This window comes from Pelodiscus sinensis, chromosome 12, assembly GCF_049634645.1.
Source record: "Pelodiscus sinensis isolate JC-2024 chromosome 12, ASM4963464v1, whole genome shotgun sequence".
Taxonomy (NCBI): Eukaryota; Metazoa; Chordata; order Testudines; family Trionychidae; genus Pelodiscus; species Pelodiscus sinensis.
The window spans coordinates 42,144,888-42,161,034 of NC_134722.1; the positions used below are offsets into that span (position 1 = coordinate 42,144,888).

General features: G+C 49.8%; 1 protein-coding gene across 2 annotated transcripts in view; it reads left to right on the forward strand.

Moving 5' to 3' along the window:
* Positions 1-8,536: 8,536 nt before the first annotated feature.
* Positions 8,537-16,147, forward strand: part of LOC142831090 (polymeric immunoglobulin receptor-like) — a 29,014-nt gene continuing 21,403 nt past the window's right edge. Inside the window, exon 1 of one of the 2 annotated variants that reach the window (XM_075940363.1) lies at positions 8,537-8,809. In XM_075940363.1, coding sequence (XP_075796478.1) covers positions 8,749-8,809 — 61 coding nt within the window. In that variant the 5' untranslated portion in view covers positions 8,537-8,748. The remainder of the gene's footprint in view (positions 8,810-16,147) is intronic. The other variant, XM_075940362.1, reaches the window with a different exon arrangement.

Consider the following 16,147-nt stretch of genomic DNA (forward strand, 5'->3'; position numbering starts at 1 on the left):
TAATTGGGGAAACTGTCTTGGTAATGGGTGAGAAAGTTCAAAGTCTTGTTAAGTCCTTGTTGGCAAGTGTCGAATTTTAACATGAATGACAGTTCAGAGGATTCCCTTTCAAGTGCAGATGTAAAAGGTCTTTGTAGCAGAATGCAGGTGGCTAAGTCATTTAGAGAGTCCTTTCTGTTTAAAGTGGCAAGAAACTGTTTTCTCTTTGTGATCTTGTCTGATATCTGTTTTGTGGGCATTAATCCTTTGGCGAAGTGTCTGAGATGTTTGTCCAATGTACATAGCAGACGGACACTTTCGGCACATGATAGCATAGATTATATTTCTGGATGCGCAGGAATATGTGTTCTTGATCTTATAACTCACTTGGTTAGGTCCAATAATGGTATCAGCAGAATGAATATGTGGACAAAGCTGGCAACGGGGTTTGTTGCAAGGGAAGGTACCAGGGTTGGTATTAGTGTGGTATGTCCTGTGGTGGTTGGTAAGAATCATCTTGAGGTTAGGTGGTTGTCTATAGGAGACTATGGGTCTGTCTCCCAGAGCCTCTTTGAGTATGGTATCCTGTTCCAATATAGGCTGTAGTTTATTGATAATGTGTTGGACAGGTTTAAGTTGGGGGTTGTAGGTGATGACAAGTGGTGTTCTATTGTTGGTTTTCTTGGGTCTGTCTTGAAGTAGATGGTTTCTAGGTATTCGTCTGGCTCTTTCAATTTGCTTTTTTATTTCTCTGGGTGGGTAGTTGAGATTTATAAATGCTTGGTAGAGATCCTGAAGCTTCTGGTCTCTGTCAGTGGGGTTAGAGCAGATGCGGTTGTATCGAAGGGCTTGGCTATAGACGATGGACCGTGTGGTGTGTTCTGGATGGGAGCTGGATGCATGTAGGTAACTGTATGAGTCGGTGGGTTTTCTGTAGAGAGTGGTGTCTAATTTTCCATTGTTGATTGAGGTAATCTGCAGAGAGGAATGGGACTCTGCTCCTCCCAGGTAACTTAGTCACCTCGGTGTAAGGACACAGAAATCAACCAGCACCAGTTACTCAAAACAACAAGAAAACTCTTTTATTATCAAAACAAGACTATTGTTGCAAGCACAGTAAATGACTAAATGGCGGGGTGTTAAAAGTGATGGAGTGAAATAAACCAAGGGAGAATCCCTGGGCTGTAAACCTTAGTTACAGATGAGAAAAACAATTGACCAGCTCAGACATGATTTCCAACCCCCCAAACAAGGAAAACAGTAAAACCCGAGAGACGATCTAAACTTTTCCCTACTTACACAGTTCAAGGAGTCCATTCCTGGGAGAGCCCTTCTCTCCTGCTACCTGGGGAATAACTGCTCTGATCTAAAACCAAAGGAAGAGACACAAAAAATCCTCTGGCATTTCGAAGTTCCTACCTGGCATTTCATTGGCTGAATGCCCGAAGCCCCCTCCCTCAAGTGCATCTCCAGAGTTGCTTAACCATTTCCTCACTCTCCGGGTAAGTCAGACTCTCCTCAGCAGATCCTATTCATGACAGTCCCCATGGCACTTGTGCAGCAGTCCTGTTGTCTTCTGTGCACACGCACAAGGGTCATTGACTGGAGCTTAGTAAACAATGCTGGTAACGGTGGTTAGCAGGCAAAGGGAAGTCTCACTGGCTGCTTGCTTTGTGCCTTCTACTCCTGGCTGCCTTTTCATGCCTGTCTCTCCCGCGCTCAGGTTATTTCAAGCGCTAAGATGTTTAGGGCTCAACGTGAAAGGGGAGGTAACATTTCAGAGGAGCTTGTAGCCGAAAGGCACGTGCTGGGTTTTCTGATCAAAGCCAGTTCTCAGTTTAGCACTGGGCAGCTAAAAAAAGGGGATGATGCTGTTGCATTCATTTGGCTGCTGTTGCAAAAAGCAGCCTCCAAGGCACGGTGTGCTCCTTGTCCACAATTGGCCCTGCTGTAAGTGAGCACACGATGCGTCTTCAGTAGAGTTGCACCAGGTTACACCAGGGCGGAAGGTTTCCCCGGTTGCTGTCCAGGCTGAAGCAGGCGTAACATCCCTTGGGAGTTGCCGTGGACTACAAGGCTCCCACCGATTCTTAGGGCCTGTGCTGCGGCAGAAGCTCAAGTTAGGCAACATTTAAGCAACCTTGACAGTCCCTGTATCCTGTGGCTCTCGTGTGACCTGCCAATTAGAGCAGCCTCATGGTTGCTCTAACTTATGTTTTGCTTCCCATGGTTTCTTCTGCAAGTTGGAAATAGAGAACAAATTTCAGGGGGAATATGTATGGGGGAGTAATTGGAATGAGGCCCCCATGTGCTGTGTTGAAACCAATGTTCCCACTAATATTTTCCATACATGTGCAGAATAAATTTTATGTGCACAAAGGCATGTGCAGATGTGCACTACCAGTAGAAACAGAGAACCTAGGTGTGGGCCCTCTGCTAATCAGCTGGGAAGCATTGGAAACTCTCCTGAGCAGTTGCACAAGCACACACCTTACAGGAAACGCTGGTTGTAACCCCACACTCTTAAAAAGCAAGGTAGGAGACTGGCCAACATTTTCATGCCTTGGAGCCTCCAAATTCAATAGTCGGGCATTAAAACCAAGGGCAGTTCAGCCAGGGAGGGGGGAGGGAGGAAAAGGAGGCACCCATTTGCTTTCGCATTTCCTTCCTCAGGTAGGAGGAGCTGACTGGATTTCTTGATTGGCCAGCTGGAGGGAAGATTGATTTGCATCTCCCTCAGGTGGCAGACGGCAGGAAATGTAAAAATAGGCCTGGGTGAGGGTGTGTGAGGGACAGAGAGAGCAGGCGAGCATGCCCAGGCTGGGGAGGCAGGAACAAGCCCAGCTGGTGGCGCGCCAGGAGGGCTGTCTGAGGAGCAGCCACGCACTCAGCACAAGTCTCCTCCTAGGGAAGTAGGGCTTGTGCCCACGGACGCAGGCCCCCGCAGCTCGGCCTGTCTTTCTTGGTGACTGGGGCCCGAAGGCCCAGCTTAGTCAGGCCCTGACGTGATGGGCTGGAGAGAGCCATGCTGCCATCGAGGAGAGACCAAGACCCATCACAAGGCGACTTGCTGGCCTAGCACAGGGACGGTCCTGTTGTGCCATCGTCCTGTCACCTTGGGCGTTGCCATGGCAGCCTGGAAGAGACAGTCCAATGCCGCTTGGTTCTCAGTGTCACTCCCGACTCAGCCCACTGCCAGCTGCTGCAAGGGAGAAGGTGGCTTTTCATCTCCTCCCCCAGCCCCTCCTCACCTGCCCCTTGCTTCACTTTCCTGTCCTGGCTCTCCTCCCTGCACACGTGAGCCGTGCCGCCTGCTCCCCTTGCCCCACCTCAGCATCCACCTACCCTGCTGGTGCATCCTCTGGGTCTTGCAAATCTTCAGCCACCCTGAACTTCATCTTCTGAGGACACTTGCCCCACACACCAGAGGTGTGGGGGGGGGGAGGGCAGCTAGAAGTGTAAGCCAGGTCCGGCCCCAGCTCCTGCCACCACTATGCGGCCTCAGCTCCTGCCACTGCCCAGTTAAATCATCCCAGCCAGGGCTTTGTCCAGACGGGACTTAAACACCTCTAGGGATGGAGATTCCACCTCCCTAAGTAACCCATCCCAGCGCTTACCCAACCTCCTGGTGAAATAGTTTTTCCTAATATCCAACTTAGACCTTCCCCGCTGCAATATGAGACCATTGCTCCTTGTTCTGCTGTCTGCCACTACTGATAACAGCCTCTCTCCATCCTCTTTGGAACCTCCCTTCAGGAAGTTGCAGGCTGCTATCAAATCCCCCCTCCCCCTTCTCTTCTGCAGATTAAACAAACCCAGATCCCTCAGCCTCTCCTCATAGGTCATGTGCTCCAGCCCCCTAATCTCTTTGTTTGCATCCACATCCTTTCTATAGTGGGGGACCCAAAACTGGATGCAGTGCTCCAGGTGTGGCCTCACCAAAGCCGAATGAAGGGAATAATCACTTCTCTAATTCCACTGGCCATGCTCCTACTAATGTGCCCAAATACGGTATGCCATTAGTCTTCTTGGCTACAAGGGCACACAGTTGGCTCATATCCAGCTTCTCATCCACTGTAATACCCGGGTCCTTTTCTGCCAAACTGCTACTTAGCCAGTCGGTCCCCAGCCTGTAACAGTGTTTGGGATTCTTCTGTCCCAAGTGCAGGACTCTGCCCTTGTCCTTGTTGAACCTCATCAGATTTCTTTTGGCCTAAACCTCCAATTTGTTTAAGTCAGTCTGGACTCTATCTCTACCCTCCAACGTATTGATCTCTTCCCCTACCTTAGTGTCATCTGCAGACTTGCTGAGGGTGCAAATCATCCCCTTATCCAGGTCATTAATAAAGATGTTGAACAAAACCGGCCCTAGAACTGATCCTTGCGGCACTCCGCTAGAATCCATACTTCCTTCACCGGCTGGCAAGAATATTGTGGGAGACCATATCAAAAGCTTTGCTAAAGTCAAGGTACATCACATCCACTGACTTCCCCATGTCCACAGAGCCAGTTACTTTGTCATAGAAGCTGATCAGGTTGGTCAGTCATTTCTTGCCCTTGGTGAATCCATGTTCATTGTTCCTGATCACTTTCCCCTCTTCCAAGTGTTTCAAAATGGATTCCTTGAGGATCCCCTCCATGATTTTTCCAGAAACAAAATACAGGACTATGCAGCACTTTAAAGACTAACAAGATGGTTTATTAGGTGATGTGCTTTCGTGGGTTAGAATTCTGATTGTATCCTTTGGTATTTATGGTCGTGCCAATTTTCTTGCACAATTTGATCAGAGGGTACGTCTACACTACAGCGCTAGTTCGAACTAACTTAGTTCGAATTAGTTAATTCGAACTAAGCTAGTTCGAACTAACGCATCTAGAACTAAAAACTAGTTCGAACTAGCGTTTTGCTAGTTCGAACTAGTAAGTCCACATTGAGTGGACTCTGAACAGGGCTTAATGATGGCCGGAAGCAGTGCCGGCAGGGCATAAAAGGAGGACTTAGAGCATGGAGATGCTGTCTCAGGCTAGCCGAGGGCTGCGCTTAAAGGGTCCCGACCCCCACCCCGGACACACAGTTCTAAGGGGTGCCCCGCTTGCAAAGAAGTTCTGGCTTGGAGTGCCCTGAGTGCCCACACTGGGCACATCACACCACTCGGCCATCAGCCCGGCTGCACTTGCCGCAGGCTGCCATCTGGGGAGAGGGAGTAATTGGGGGGCTGCAGGAGAGCTTCCACCCCCAGAAGCCCGCAGAGCCAGCCCAGTCCTCCCCATCGGGGGCTCGTACCCCATTCCTCCCTCACCTCCTTCCACTTGCCCTTCCCTAGCCCCCCTTCTTATTGATGTACAAAATAAAGATAACGTTTCTTCCAACATTGACTCTGTCTTTATTGAACAAAACTGGGGGAGACTGGGAAAAGGAGGTGGGAGAGGGGAAGAGAAAGGCTGGGAGAGGGGAGGGCAACTAACATGATCAGGGGTTGGGAACAGGTCCCAGATGAAGAGAGGCTACAGAGACTGGGACTGTTCAGCTTAGAAAAGAGGAGACGGAGGGGGGACAGGATAGAGGTCTCTAAAAGCAGGGGTTGGGTGGAGAGGGTGCATTCAGAAAAGTTCTTCCTGAGTTCCCATCAAGAAGGACTAGAGGACACCAAAGGAAAGGAATGGGTAGCAGGCTTGAAACTAGTAAGAGAAAGTTGTTGTTGTTGTTGACAAAGCAAATAGTTAACCTGTGGAACTCCTTGCTGCAGGAGGCTGTGAAGGCTAGAACTAGAACAGAGTTGAAAGGGAAGTGAGATAAAGTGATGGAGGTTGGGTCCATGGAGTCCTATTAGCCAGAGGGTAGGAGTGGTATCCCTGCCCAAAGTTTGTGGAAGGCTGGAGAGGGATGGCACGAGACAAATGGCTTGGTCATTGTCTTCGGTCCATCCCCTCCAGGGTCCCTAGGGTTGGCCGCTGTTGGCAGACAGGCTACTGGGCTAGATGGACCTTTGGTCTGACCCAGTACGGCCATTGTAAGCTCAGGGCTCAGTGTCGGGGGTCTCAGTGGACCCCCTTGATTTTCATGCACACCTGGTCCTGGGTGGCCAGGCTGGCAGCTCTCCTGCCCTAGACGGCCACTTTCCTGTGCCTAGTGCGGAGATCGTGGACGAGGTCCACGATGTCCGCACTAGCCCAGGAAGGTGCCCGCCTCTTGCGGTCCAGGGCAAGCTCCTGGGAGCCGCCAGCCTGGTCCCGGCAAGAGGGGGTGGGCTGGGGGGCATCGGGTGGGTGGCTCTGTGCCGTGCCAGGTGCAGGGTCTGCTAGCTGGGTGCTGGCAGGCTTGCACCTGGCACGGGCACCGTAGCCAGCCCGTGCCCCTTTAAGGGGTCCGGGGCCGGGAGGGGGGCATAGAGTTTCCCTGGTGTTGGCCAGAGTGGCCACCAGGGAAACCTGGGGAGGGCTAGCCTCCCACTAGTTCGAACTAAAGGGCTACACAGCCCTTAGTTCGAACTAGCTAGTTCGAACTAGGCGTTAGTCCTCGTAAAATGAGGTTTACCTAGTTCGAACTAAGCGCTCCGCTAGTTCGATTCAAATTCGAACTAGCGGAGCGCTAGTGTAGCGCATAGGAAAGTTAGTTCGAACTAACGTCCGTTAGTTCGAACTAACTTTCTAGTGTAGACATACCCTGAGGAAGTGGGTCTGGCCCATGAAAGCTCATCACCTAATAAACCATCTTGTTAGTCTTCAAAGTGCTGCACAGTCCTATTTTTTGTTTCAGCCAGACCAGGCGGACACGGCTACATCTCTATTATGATTTTGCCAGGGACTGAGATAAAGTCTGTAGTTCCCTGGATTCACCTTCTTCCCCTTTTTAAACACGGGCATTGAATTTGCTTTTTTCTGGTTATACGGGACCTCCCCGATCTCCATGAGTTTTCAAAGAAAATGGCCGAAGGCTCTGCAATGAGATTTGCCAACTCTCTCAGTATCCTCGGACAGCGCCTCTCGGCTGATCCTTCGTCACTTTTGACAGGCACTAAACAGTCCAGCTGAAATGACCAGCCCCTGCCCGGGACGGGATAGAAGTTACACAGCACACGCATGCCCCTCTTTTCCTTCCCCCCCCCCATGCCTGGGGAACGTGAGGGGCTTTGGCCCATGCCCGGAAGGGCCACACATCTGGGTTATTTTGTGCCAAGGGAGCGGGTCCTGGTCCTGTCATGGAAAACACCCTGCCAGCAGCCTCCTTGCTTTTAAATCTGGAGGCTCTAGCTCAGTTTGGGATTCTTCCTTCATGCCACTTGCACCCTGCTCTCTCCCACCATGGTGTCACCAGCTTCCCAAGGAGAACATGGAGGGTCTCTGGTGGGACCTTTCCTTGTCTCTCTACAATCCTCCTGAGCTTGCCTCCGGTTCCTCCCATTCCTCCATTTGCTTCTTTAACCAGGAGATTGTCCATCTTTTCCTGAGTCCTCCTCTTGGCCCATTGCCCTTTTTCCTTCCCCGCTGACTTTACGAGCTTCTTCTCTCACGGCTTCCCTCTCCCTCACCCTCTCGATGATGTGCCTAGTACCAAACCTTTCCACCCCCTTACAACAGTCACCGGTTCCCTCAGAAAAGCCTCACTTGACCCTGTCCCCTCTCCAAGGATTGCCTCATCGCTTCCCTCTCCTTTTACCCAGCTCCCTCACCATGCCGCTCACACCCACTGCCTTGGCCTCTTCTGCACCGCGCTATTGGACTGGCCACAGTCTGCTCCAGCCCTTCCCGCTCACTGGAACTGCTCCTGGGAGTTCAGTGAACGTCTCTTGGTCAAATCCAAAGGCCTCTCTCTCTCACTGCCTTCGCTCTAGCTGTGCCCTTTGGTACTGGCTATTCCTCTGTCTTCAGCTCTTCTGTGCTTTCCCGTTTCTCCCTCTCCCCTTCCCTCAGCACCACCTTCAGTGCCTGCTCTTGCTCCTTTCTCTGCCACCTCTGGCCACAGTCCCCTTCTCTTTTCTCACAATCCTCAGTCCTTGTGTGACCCTCTCTGTTCCCGAGCCTCCACTGCTACTTGTGCACTGCAATTCAACCTCTCCTCCCTCACGTTCTCACGCCTCAACCTCTCGTCCTCTCTCTGGATGTCCTACCACACCTCAAACTCAGTGGCCTGAAATCCTCCCCTCTGGTTGTCTACTCCAGTTAGGGTCAACACGCCTCCACCCATTTCCTGTCTCTCCAGTTCCAATTGAAGGATTTACTTTCAACTCTGATCCAACTTTCTCGCTCCAATCCAGCCTGACACCAAATCCCATCTTCCAACAAAATCCTCACAGCCCTTTCTTTCCTCTTACTGCTCATCCCCTCTGCCAAGCATCACTCATCTCTTCCCTTCCCCTGTGCTCCCGCCTTCTCCTCAGATTGGTTTTGACTCTCTCTCTGACAGTACATGACCAAGCTTGAAACTGCAGACAAAACCTGATGGTAAATAGAAAGCCATCTATGAAAATCCTAGGAGGCAGCAAGAAACCAGCACAAGAGGAAATGTGTGAGAGGAAAGGGGAAGTAACTTTGAGAAAAGGGGGGAGCAGAGCATTCTCGATCTGCGATTTCAACAGTAGCAGCAGCAGAGGGCTCTTAAGTTTTCACTGACGACCCAGGCTCAATAAGTGAACGTTTTTGGAGAGAGAGAGAGAGAGAGAGAGAAAGACAGGAAACCTGAGAGCCAGCCTGTGGCACATAGAAGACCCTGTGTACTGTGTGGCTGCTGCAGAATTAGCCTCAAGGAAAGACTGCATCAGACAAGCCAACATGAGCTTCCAGCTGGCAAACATCTTGCTGCCTCTGCTCTGTCTCCTTTGTCCGTGTATGGGTGAGTTTCCCCTTTGCGCGATGTGTTTTCATGGCTGGGTGAGGGTGAGGAGTCTCCCTGGCTGGCACTGGAAACGCTTCTGGAAGAAACCCAACAACAAAACCCTTTCTCCCAGGACACAGCAGCTCTGTAAGTGGGTGACCCCAATAGCACAGGGGGACCGGCAGAGTGAATGGTCGGAGCCAATAAGGCTCCTGGTTTGTTTGGCTTCGGGGCTTTTGCCTTTGTTTACACAGAGTGCAGAATTAGACTCTTGAGCCGCCCCAAGGTCCCCAATTTCTTGGTCCATTTAGGACTCCACCAAGAAGAAAAAAAGTGCATGTCTTTGTATGAGAGCTGTTGGATTGTCTGTAGTGCGTCACCAGTGATGTAAATGAGCGAGATTAGAGATAAACACGTATAGTTCTCAGAGTCTGTTGCAGCAAAACCAACAAGGAGTCCGGTGGCACTTTAAAGTCTAACTATATACTGGGGTTATTACAGTATATGCTTTGGAAGCTAGAACTCACTTCCTCAGATGCTGAAGAGAACAAAAGAGAAAGAAGAACAAAGAGAGAAAAAATGTTTCGTTGTCTTTGTTTTTAAAGTTGGTGGCGTCGATGCATTGAAACAAGTTGTGCACAGTCAGTATCGCGGTTTCCCTTGCTTGGGTAGATCAGTTTCAAATTTGCATAGGCCCAAGGGTCTGTGTGTATGACGTGATTTCAGGATCACGGCCTTGTGATTTGCATGACTCTTTCACTCAGAATAAGCAAGAGACCATTTTTTAAAAGTAAGCTAATGTGACTATAACCCCCAGAACTGATCGGAAGTGGGATGGTGGTGGGGGGGGGGGGGGTGGGATGGTGGTGGAGGGGAATGGGACTTAGACGGTAATTTCCAAAAATATTTTAATTGTATCAGTTGCCCATTGACCAGATTTGAAGGTGACCATGTCTCTTTAAATCCAAGCAGCTGGAACACTGGGAACTGGGTTTTTGCTATTGCTTTGTTGGGCAGGACATATGATACAATCTGATACAAGAAATATTCTAGAAACATCTGAATGCCATCTAAAATTGCAGAGTCCATAATGCATTTTCAGCTGACAAATCTGTTTTAAGAGACAAAGCAGGTCAAAGGTTAATTACTGTGGAATGAGGTTTATTCTGCAAAATGGGGCCTTCGCTTATCTGCGTATTTCTGCCTTGTGCAGTATTGGGTACCCTGGGACAGGTGGTGTCTGAATGTTCCTCTTCTGAGGGAAACTATCTGGGTTCTGAATAAGTCTTTTTGTGCAGTCCCCATTCAATAGGATTTCCTCCGATTCCCAAACTCTCTGTGATGGGGGCAGTGGCGGATTTAGAGTTAGAGGGTTCTGTGCTCAGCTTCATTTTTGGGCCTCGCTGGAGACCTAGTCAAGGAAAAGAACATTCTTTCTTCCTACCCCTGCCATGTTTCCGTCTTTTTTCTTCATCCTCCTCACATACATAAGAAATAAGAAGTAAATGGAAATAAAGAAGGTGGTTTGTGTAGTCTAACTTAATTTTCACAGGCCACTTAAAATTGCTGAGGGTCTCGGTGGGCCACTTAATGAACTTTCCAAATATTGTTTGAACCACTAGCTAACTATTGTAAAGTGCCAGAGCAGTAGCCATGTTAGCCTGTAACTTAGAAAAAACTTAAAAAATGAGTGGTCCTGTAGCACCTTAGGGTATGTCTATACAGCAGAATTATTTCAGAATAACAGACATTTCAAAATAACATAGTGCACGTCTAGACAGCACATTAATTCAAAACAATGTCGAGCTGGAAGACTTCTTACTCTGACTCCTGTAGCCCTCATTTCACGAGGAGTAAGGGAAGTTGAAGGAGCAGTGTTCTTCCTTCAACTTCCTGCTGCGTGGACAGCGCCAAAAGCTGAATTAAGCTATTTTGACTTCAGCTGTGAAATTGACGTAGCTTAATTTGACTTTTGCCCTGCAGTATAGATGCACCCAGAGATGAATATATATGGTGGCAAGTCTGGGATAAGCCTACTGGGTCCTGCGCTTCCTGGCGGATCTTTGCATGCGCCTCTGAGGCTCAGTGTCCCTACCACTGCCCAGAAGGCCAGGCTACCCCCTCTTCAGGAGCCCTTTTCATCATCGGCCAGTCAGGGGTCTGGAGGTCAGTCCCTCCGATAGTCCAAGGGTCTGTCTTTTCCTTGCTGGAAGCTCACCAGCCAGGAGGAGGGCTGGGGGAACCGAGTCCCACCCACTTGCTCTGGGTTCCAGCCTAGGGCCCTATGGGGTAGCCCCAAAAGGGGCTGTGAGGCTTGTCCCTTGTCCCACTGAATAGCGGCTCCTCCCTGGATCACTTCCCCAACCACTCCCTGGGTATCTCCTCTCTAGTGTCTTGGAACAGGCCTGGTTAGTTTGCTGCCTTCCGAGTTTGTCTTCCGCTCAGCCTCTCCTCTCCTCTGGTCCGTCCCTTTTCTCCTTCCCTGCCTTGTCTGAGGGAAGGTTTTTATGGTGTGCCTATGAGCCTTAACTGGCAGCAGGTGTTCTAATTAAGGATGTTAACTAACAAGTAATTTACTAGTCAAGTAGTCAATGGAATTGCCTATTCAACTAGTCAATGGGCATTTCTGCTGGGGCTCTTGTACATTTCAAAGGAAGAATGAGGAACTGTGTGCAGTTCGGGGCCAGCGGGAAGTCCCCCTGACTCCGGGCTGCATGCGGATGTGCCTGCTTTGAAATGTACAAGAGTCCCCAGATGGGGGTCTTGTGCATTTCAAAGCAGAAGCGCCCTTATGGAGCCTGGGGTCAGTGGGGGACTCAGAGTCCCCCCTCTGAGTCTGGGCTCCATGCTGCACTGCTGCTTTGAAATACTGCGCTGGAACCCAGGATCAGCTGGGGACCCCCCAGGTGACCCCGGGCTCTGTGCACTTTGAAATGCCGCACTGGAGTGCAGGAGCAGCTGGGGAGTCCCCAGCTCACTCCGGGTTCCATGGAAATACTGCAGGGAGCCCGGGGTCAGTTGGAGTCCCCAGCTGACCCTTGGCTCCACGCAGCACTGCCGTATTGAAATGCTGCGGCGGCATTTCAAAGGGGCAGCGCCGCATGGAGCTCAGGTCAGCTCTGTATGACAGCAAGGGAGGGGGGAATCGACTAGTCCTTAGTATCTTTAGTTCTAATCAGCCTTCCCTCCAGGCTGACTTCAGATGAGCTACAGGAGTACCAGTGGCTGGGTCGCAGTCTCTGGAAGCCTCCTCAGGGAACATAAACCCACAGCCCCAAATCCCTGTGTATCTGCCTCCTCCCAGGCTTCTGTAGCCCCCTGCCCTCAGGCTGCCACAATAATATATAGATAGATACTAGCAGGGCTCAGCAAATACATTTGCCTGCTCACCCATGGCGAGTAGATTTTACCAGCTGGCAAGTGCAGGGGCGGGCTGGCCGAAGCCCGTACTACAGGCGGCGCGGCTCCATCCGATCCGCCAGCCGGCGGAGGAGCAGAGCGCCGCCGGGGAGGGGAGAGTGTGGTGATTCTCAGCGCCGGGAGAAGGCGGGACGCTGGCGTGACATGGCCCCGCCCATTTTAAATGGCCGCGGCAGCTCAGCTGTGGCCGTGTGTCCCCGGGAGCTGGCTGTGGTGCAGCCGAGCCATACCTCGCCCCACCGGCTCCCGTCCTGCCACAGCCCCCTCGCCGGCGAGAGACCACTCCCTGTCAACCACCTGGCTCCCTGTGCCCACTCCATGCCCCTTTGTCTCCGCACCGCCCATTCCCCTGCTCCCCTGCACCCCGGACCCTCTGCACCCCGGACCCTCTGCTCTCCCTCTTCCCTGTGACTCTCTGGCTCTGCGCCGCCCTTGCACCCCTGCACCCTGCTCCTATCCCTCCCCCCAGCTCAATGCTGCCCGTTCCCTGCACTGCCCCTAGACCCCAATCCCTCTGCCCCTCCCGTTCCCCACGTCCCGTTCCCCGCGTCTCCACCGCATCCTGCTCCCTCCGATCCCTGCGTCCCTCTGACTCTGTGCCTCCCATTCCCCGCGCCCCCCCCCCACTGCTCCCTCCACCCCTCTGGCTCTGTGCTGACCCTGCACCCTGCTCCCCTGTGGGTCGGGAGTGAGGGGTGCTTGTCCATAGGGAGGGGCTGGGCAGGGCAGGGAAAAGGCTGCTGTGACCCAGCAGAGCGAAAGGGGGAGTTCACTTGAAGCACCTTTGCCTTTCTGGAAAAAAACAAATGAAAATGCTATTTGCTGTTTATAGAGGTAAAATGCCGGGACAAAAACTAAAACAAACAAACCCCATTGCAAAATGCAAAGGTGTAAAAGACAAAAAAAGGGGGCGGCCAAAAAATGTTTTGCTTGGGGCAGTAAAAAACCTAGAGCTGGCCCTAGGGAAGGGGGAGGGGAAGGGGGAGGGGAAGTGGCTGGGCTAGAGGAGGGGAAAAATATGGGGAAGAGGTTTGTGCTGAGGGGAGGGGAGGAGAGGGGAGGAGGTCAGGAGAAGAAGAAGAAGAAGAAGAAGAAGAAAGGGGAAGGCACCCAGGGACAGGGGTGCAGAAGAGACAAATGCCAGGGGGGCCAAGTGCAGACAATGAGGAAAAGGGCAGGGGGGAGGTGTCAGTGGGAGGGGGGACAGGGTGATGCTTGGAGGGGAGAGGGGAAGGGCACTGGGAGCTAGAGGGGGGAGGTGCTGGGAGAAGGCTTGAAAGAAGGGGTGGGCATGAGGACGGCAGGGATGGAGCAAGGCATGTGTGAGGGCACAGGGGCATGAGGAGAATGGGGGCAGAGGGGGTATGTCTACACTACCCCCCTAGTTCGAACTAGCGGGGTAATGTATGCATACCGAACTTGCTAATGAAGCCCGGGATTTGAATTTCCCGGGCTTCATTAGCATAAAGCCGGCGCCGCCATTTTTAAAAGCCGGCTAGTGTGAACCCCGTGCCGCGCGACTACACGCGGCACGGGCTAGATAGTTGAAACAAGGTAGCCATTCCGAACTATCTGTACGCCTCGTGGAACTATCTGTACGCCTCGTTCAAACTAGCGGGGTAGTGTAGACATACCCAGGGTGGTGAGGGGGTTGGTATCAGGGAAAAAGAGTGCAAAGGGGGAGGGGCAGTGAAGGAAGGGGGAGGCACCAGGAGGGTGCAGGTGCCTGGGGATTCTGGGGGTGAAGCAGAAGGGCAGACACCTGCAGGGGAGGGACCAGCACCAGAGGAGAGAGGCAGGGCAGGTGTGTAGAGGGAGGTGTTAGGAGAGGGGATGAGGCGGGGTAGGTCACATGATCAGAGTGGGGCTACTGGAGGAGTGGGCACAGGGGGGATAGAAGGGCTGGTGGAGGGGGGCAGGTCTCAGGAAGGCTGAGGGCAGTGAGAAGGGCAGGAGTCAGGACAGCAGAGGAGGGTGAGGGGTTGGGGGGCAGCAGTCACCAGGGGAGCTGATGGAGCAAGGGGAGGAGACATGGCAGCAGAGGGAAAAGGCAGAGGTTTATAAGATATTTGTTAATAATATATTAGTAATTACTGTTCTTATTCTTGTTAGGAATTTATGCCATTAAAAAAACACTTTTTGGGGGGGGAGGGTGGCGAGTCCCTTTTTTGCCTGGCAAGTAGGGTTTTCCAGAATTTGTCAAGCCCTGGATATTAGTATCACAAGTTTTCATGGGTACAACATACTGAAGTGCTACAGGACCACTCATTTTTTTTAAGTTTTATTGTAAAGTGCTTTGGATAATAGTGCTTTACAAAAAAAAAAAATAATAATTATAGTAAACTTTCCTCAATCCACCTGAATGCAGTTGTCAGAGCACAGCTTGAGAACTTCTGATCTAGATGAAAGTTTGTATTTGCATTAAGCTAATGTGAAAAAATGTATGAAAATAAAATGTATAGAGACGCATGAATGAAAACATAAATGTTAACTTCCTCTTATAAAACTTATTCAATTTAAAAAGTATATTTATTCAGATAGCTGTCTTTCTACACTTTTTCTTTACAAAATCATCTATTAGGTCATTGTAAGTAATATTCTCTAAAGGCACTTTCACCTGTCAATATTGCTGAACTTGTCAAATGTTTCTGACTCGTATTTCACAAATAATTTTAACTAGTTGCAGTACAGAAAAAGAACATTCGCTACAAGCATTTGTGACAAGTATTGTTCAAAATATTTTCAGAATGGTTTCTACATTTGGAAGGGTTGCCTGCAAACTTCCACGTACAAGTCTATAGAAATGACTGGTGATCTTGAAGCACAGACCTCACAGTTTGCTATAAAATGAATGAAATGTTTCACTACATCTTCAAAAAGTTTTGTGTCTATGTCCTCCTCTTGGTAGAATTTGCTTATTTTCTCATTGTAGTGGCTTTTAGCATCTTCATCCATACATGCAAAATAAATAATCAGTTTTCTTTAGAGATTCACCTCTACTCTGCAGTTGCACTATTATTGTGTCACAAATAACATTGACGGTCACAACAATGATCTCTTTCCCTTTCTAAGTGACTTCATTGTTTCCAGTTTCATCAAAAAATAGCTTTCTGTATTTTTTATGCTTCTCATCAGGTATAGCAGATTAACCTATATTTTCTGTTAATGTTTATGCCTCTACTTCCACCAACCTATAGTCATTCTAAACTTTCATGACAAAACTTGTAACTGAGGCTAACAATTGTGTAACATTCAATAAATTGGTAGCAACTTTTTACATTGATTTGCTGCTATAGTAAAAATAGCAATATCATACTTTTCAAACTTTTCTGCAAAGGATTTTGCTTCAGTTTTTGCATGTGTTTTTTTAGAATTTGATGTGGCTATGTCTAATAAAGTTCTCTTTATAATATCATAGCTCATTTTCAAAGTTAAAAATGCATCTGCACAAGCAGACCACCTGGTGTCACAAATTCTTTTCTGTCAAATGTTTTCCATTTGCCTGCTCCAAGAGTGATTGTGGCATACTCCACCAAAGTGTGGAAACCGAAAAAAAGGCATGAGTGCTTTGAACAAATTAAAAAAAGGTGTAGCTCCCTCGCAAGATGTGGCTGCAGCATTGCAGATAAAATTTAAGGAATGGCTTAAATTTATTCACAGTATAAATAAAGCAGAGGGATTTGCATGGTTCAGTCTTGCCTGTAGTCCTGAATATTTTCCTGACATATTTGCAGAATTATCAAAGCTCTGTGCACAACAGTTTTTGATGTCCAAACCTAAATTTTCAATGATTTCCAAAACCATTGTCTCTAGACATTCAGACGTGTGGGATTTTGGTGGGACAAAGCAAAGAAATCTCTCTACACCTTCACCATTGCCAGTCACATATCTTAAAATTAATGTTAATTGGTCTACATGACTCACATCTGGTGTTGA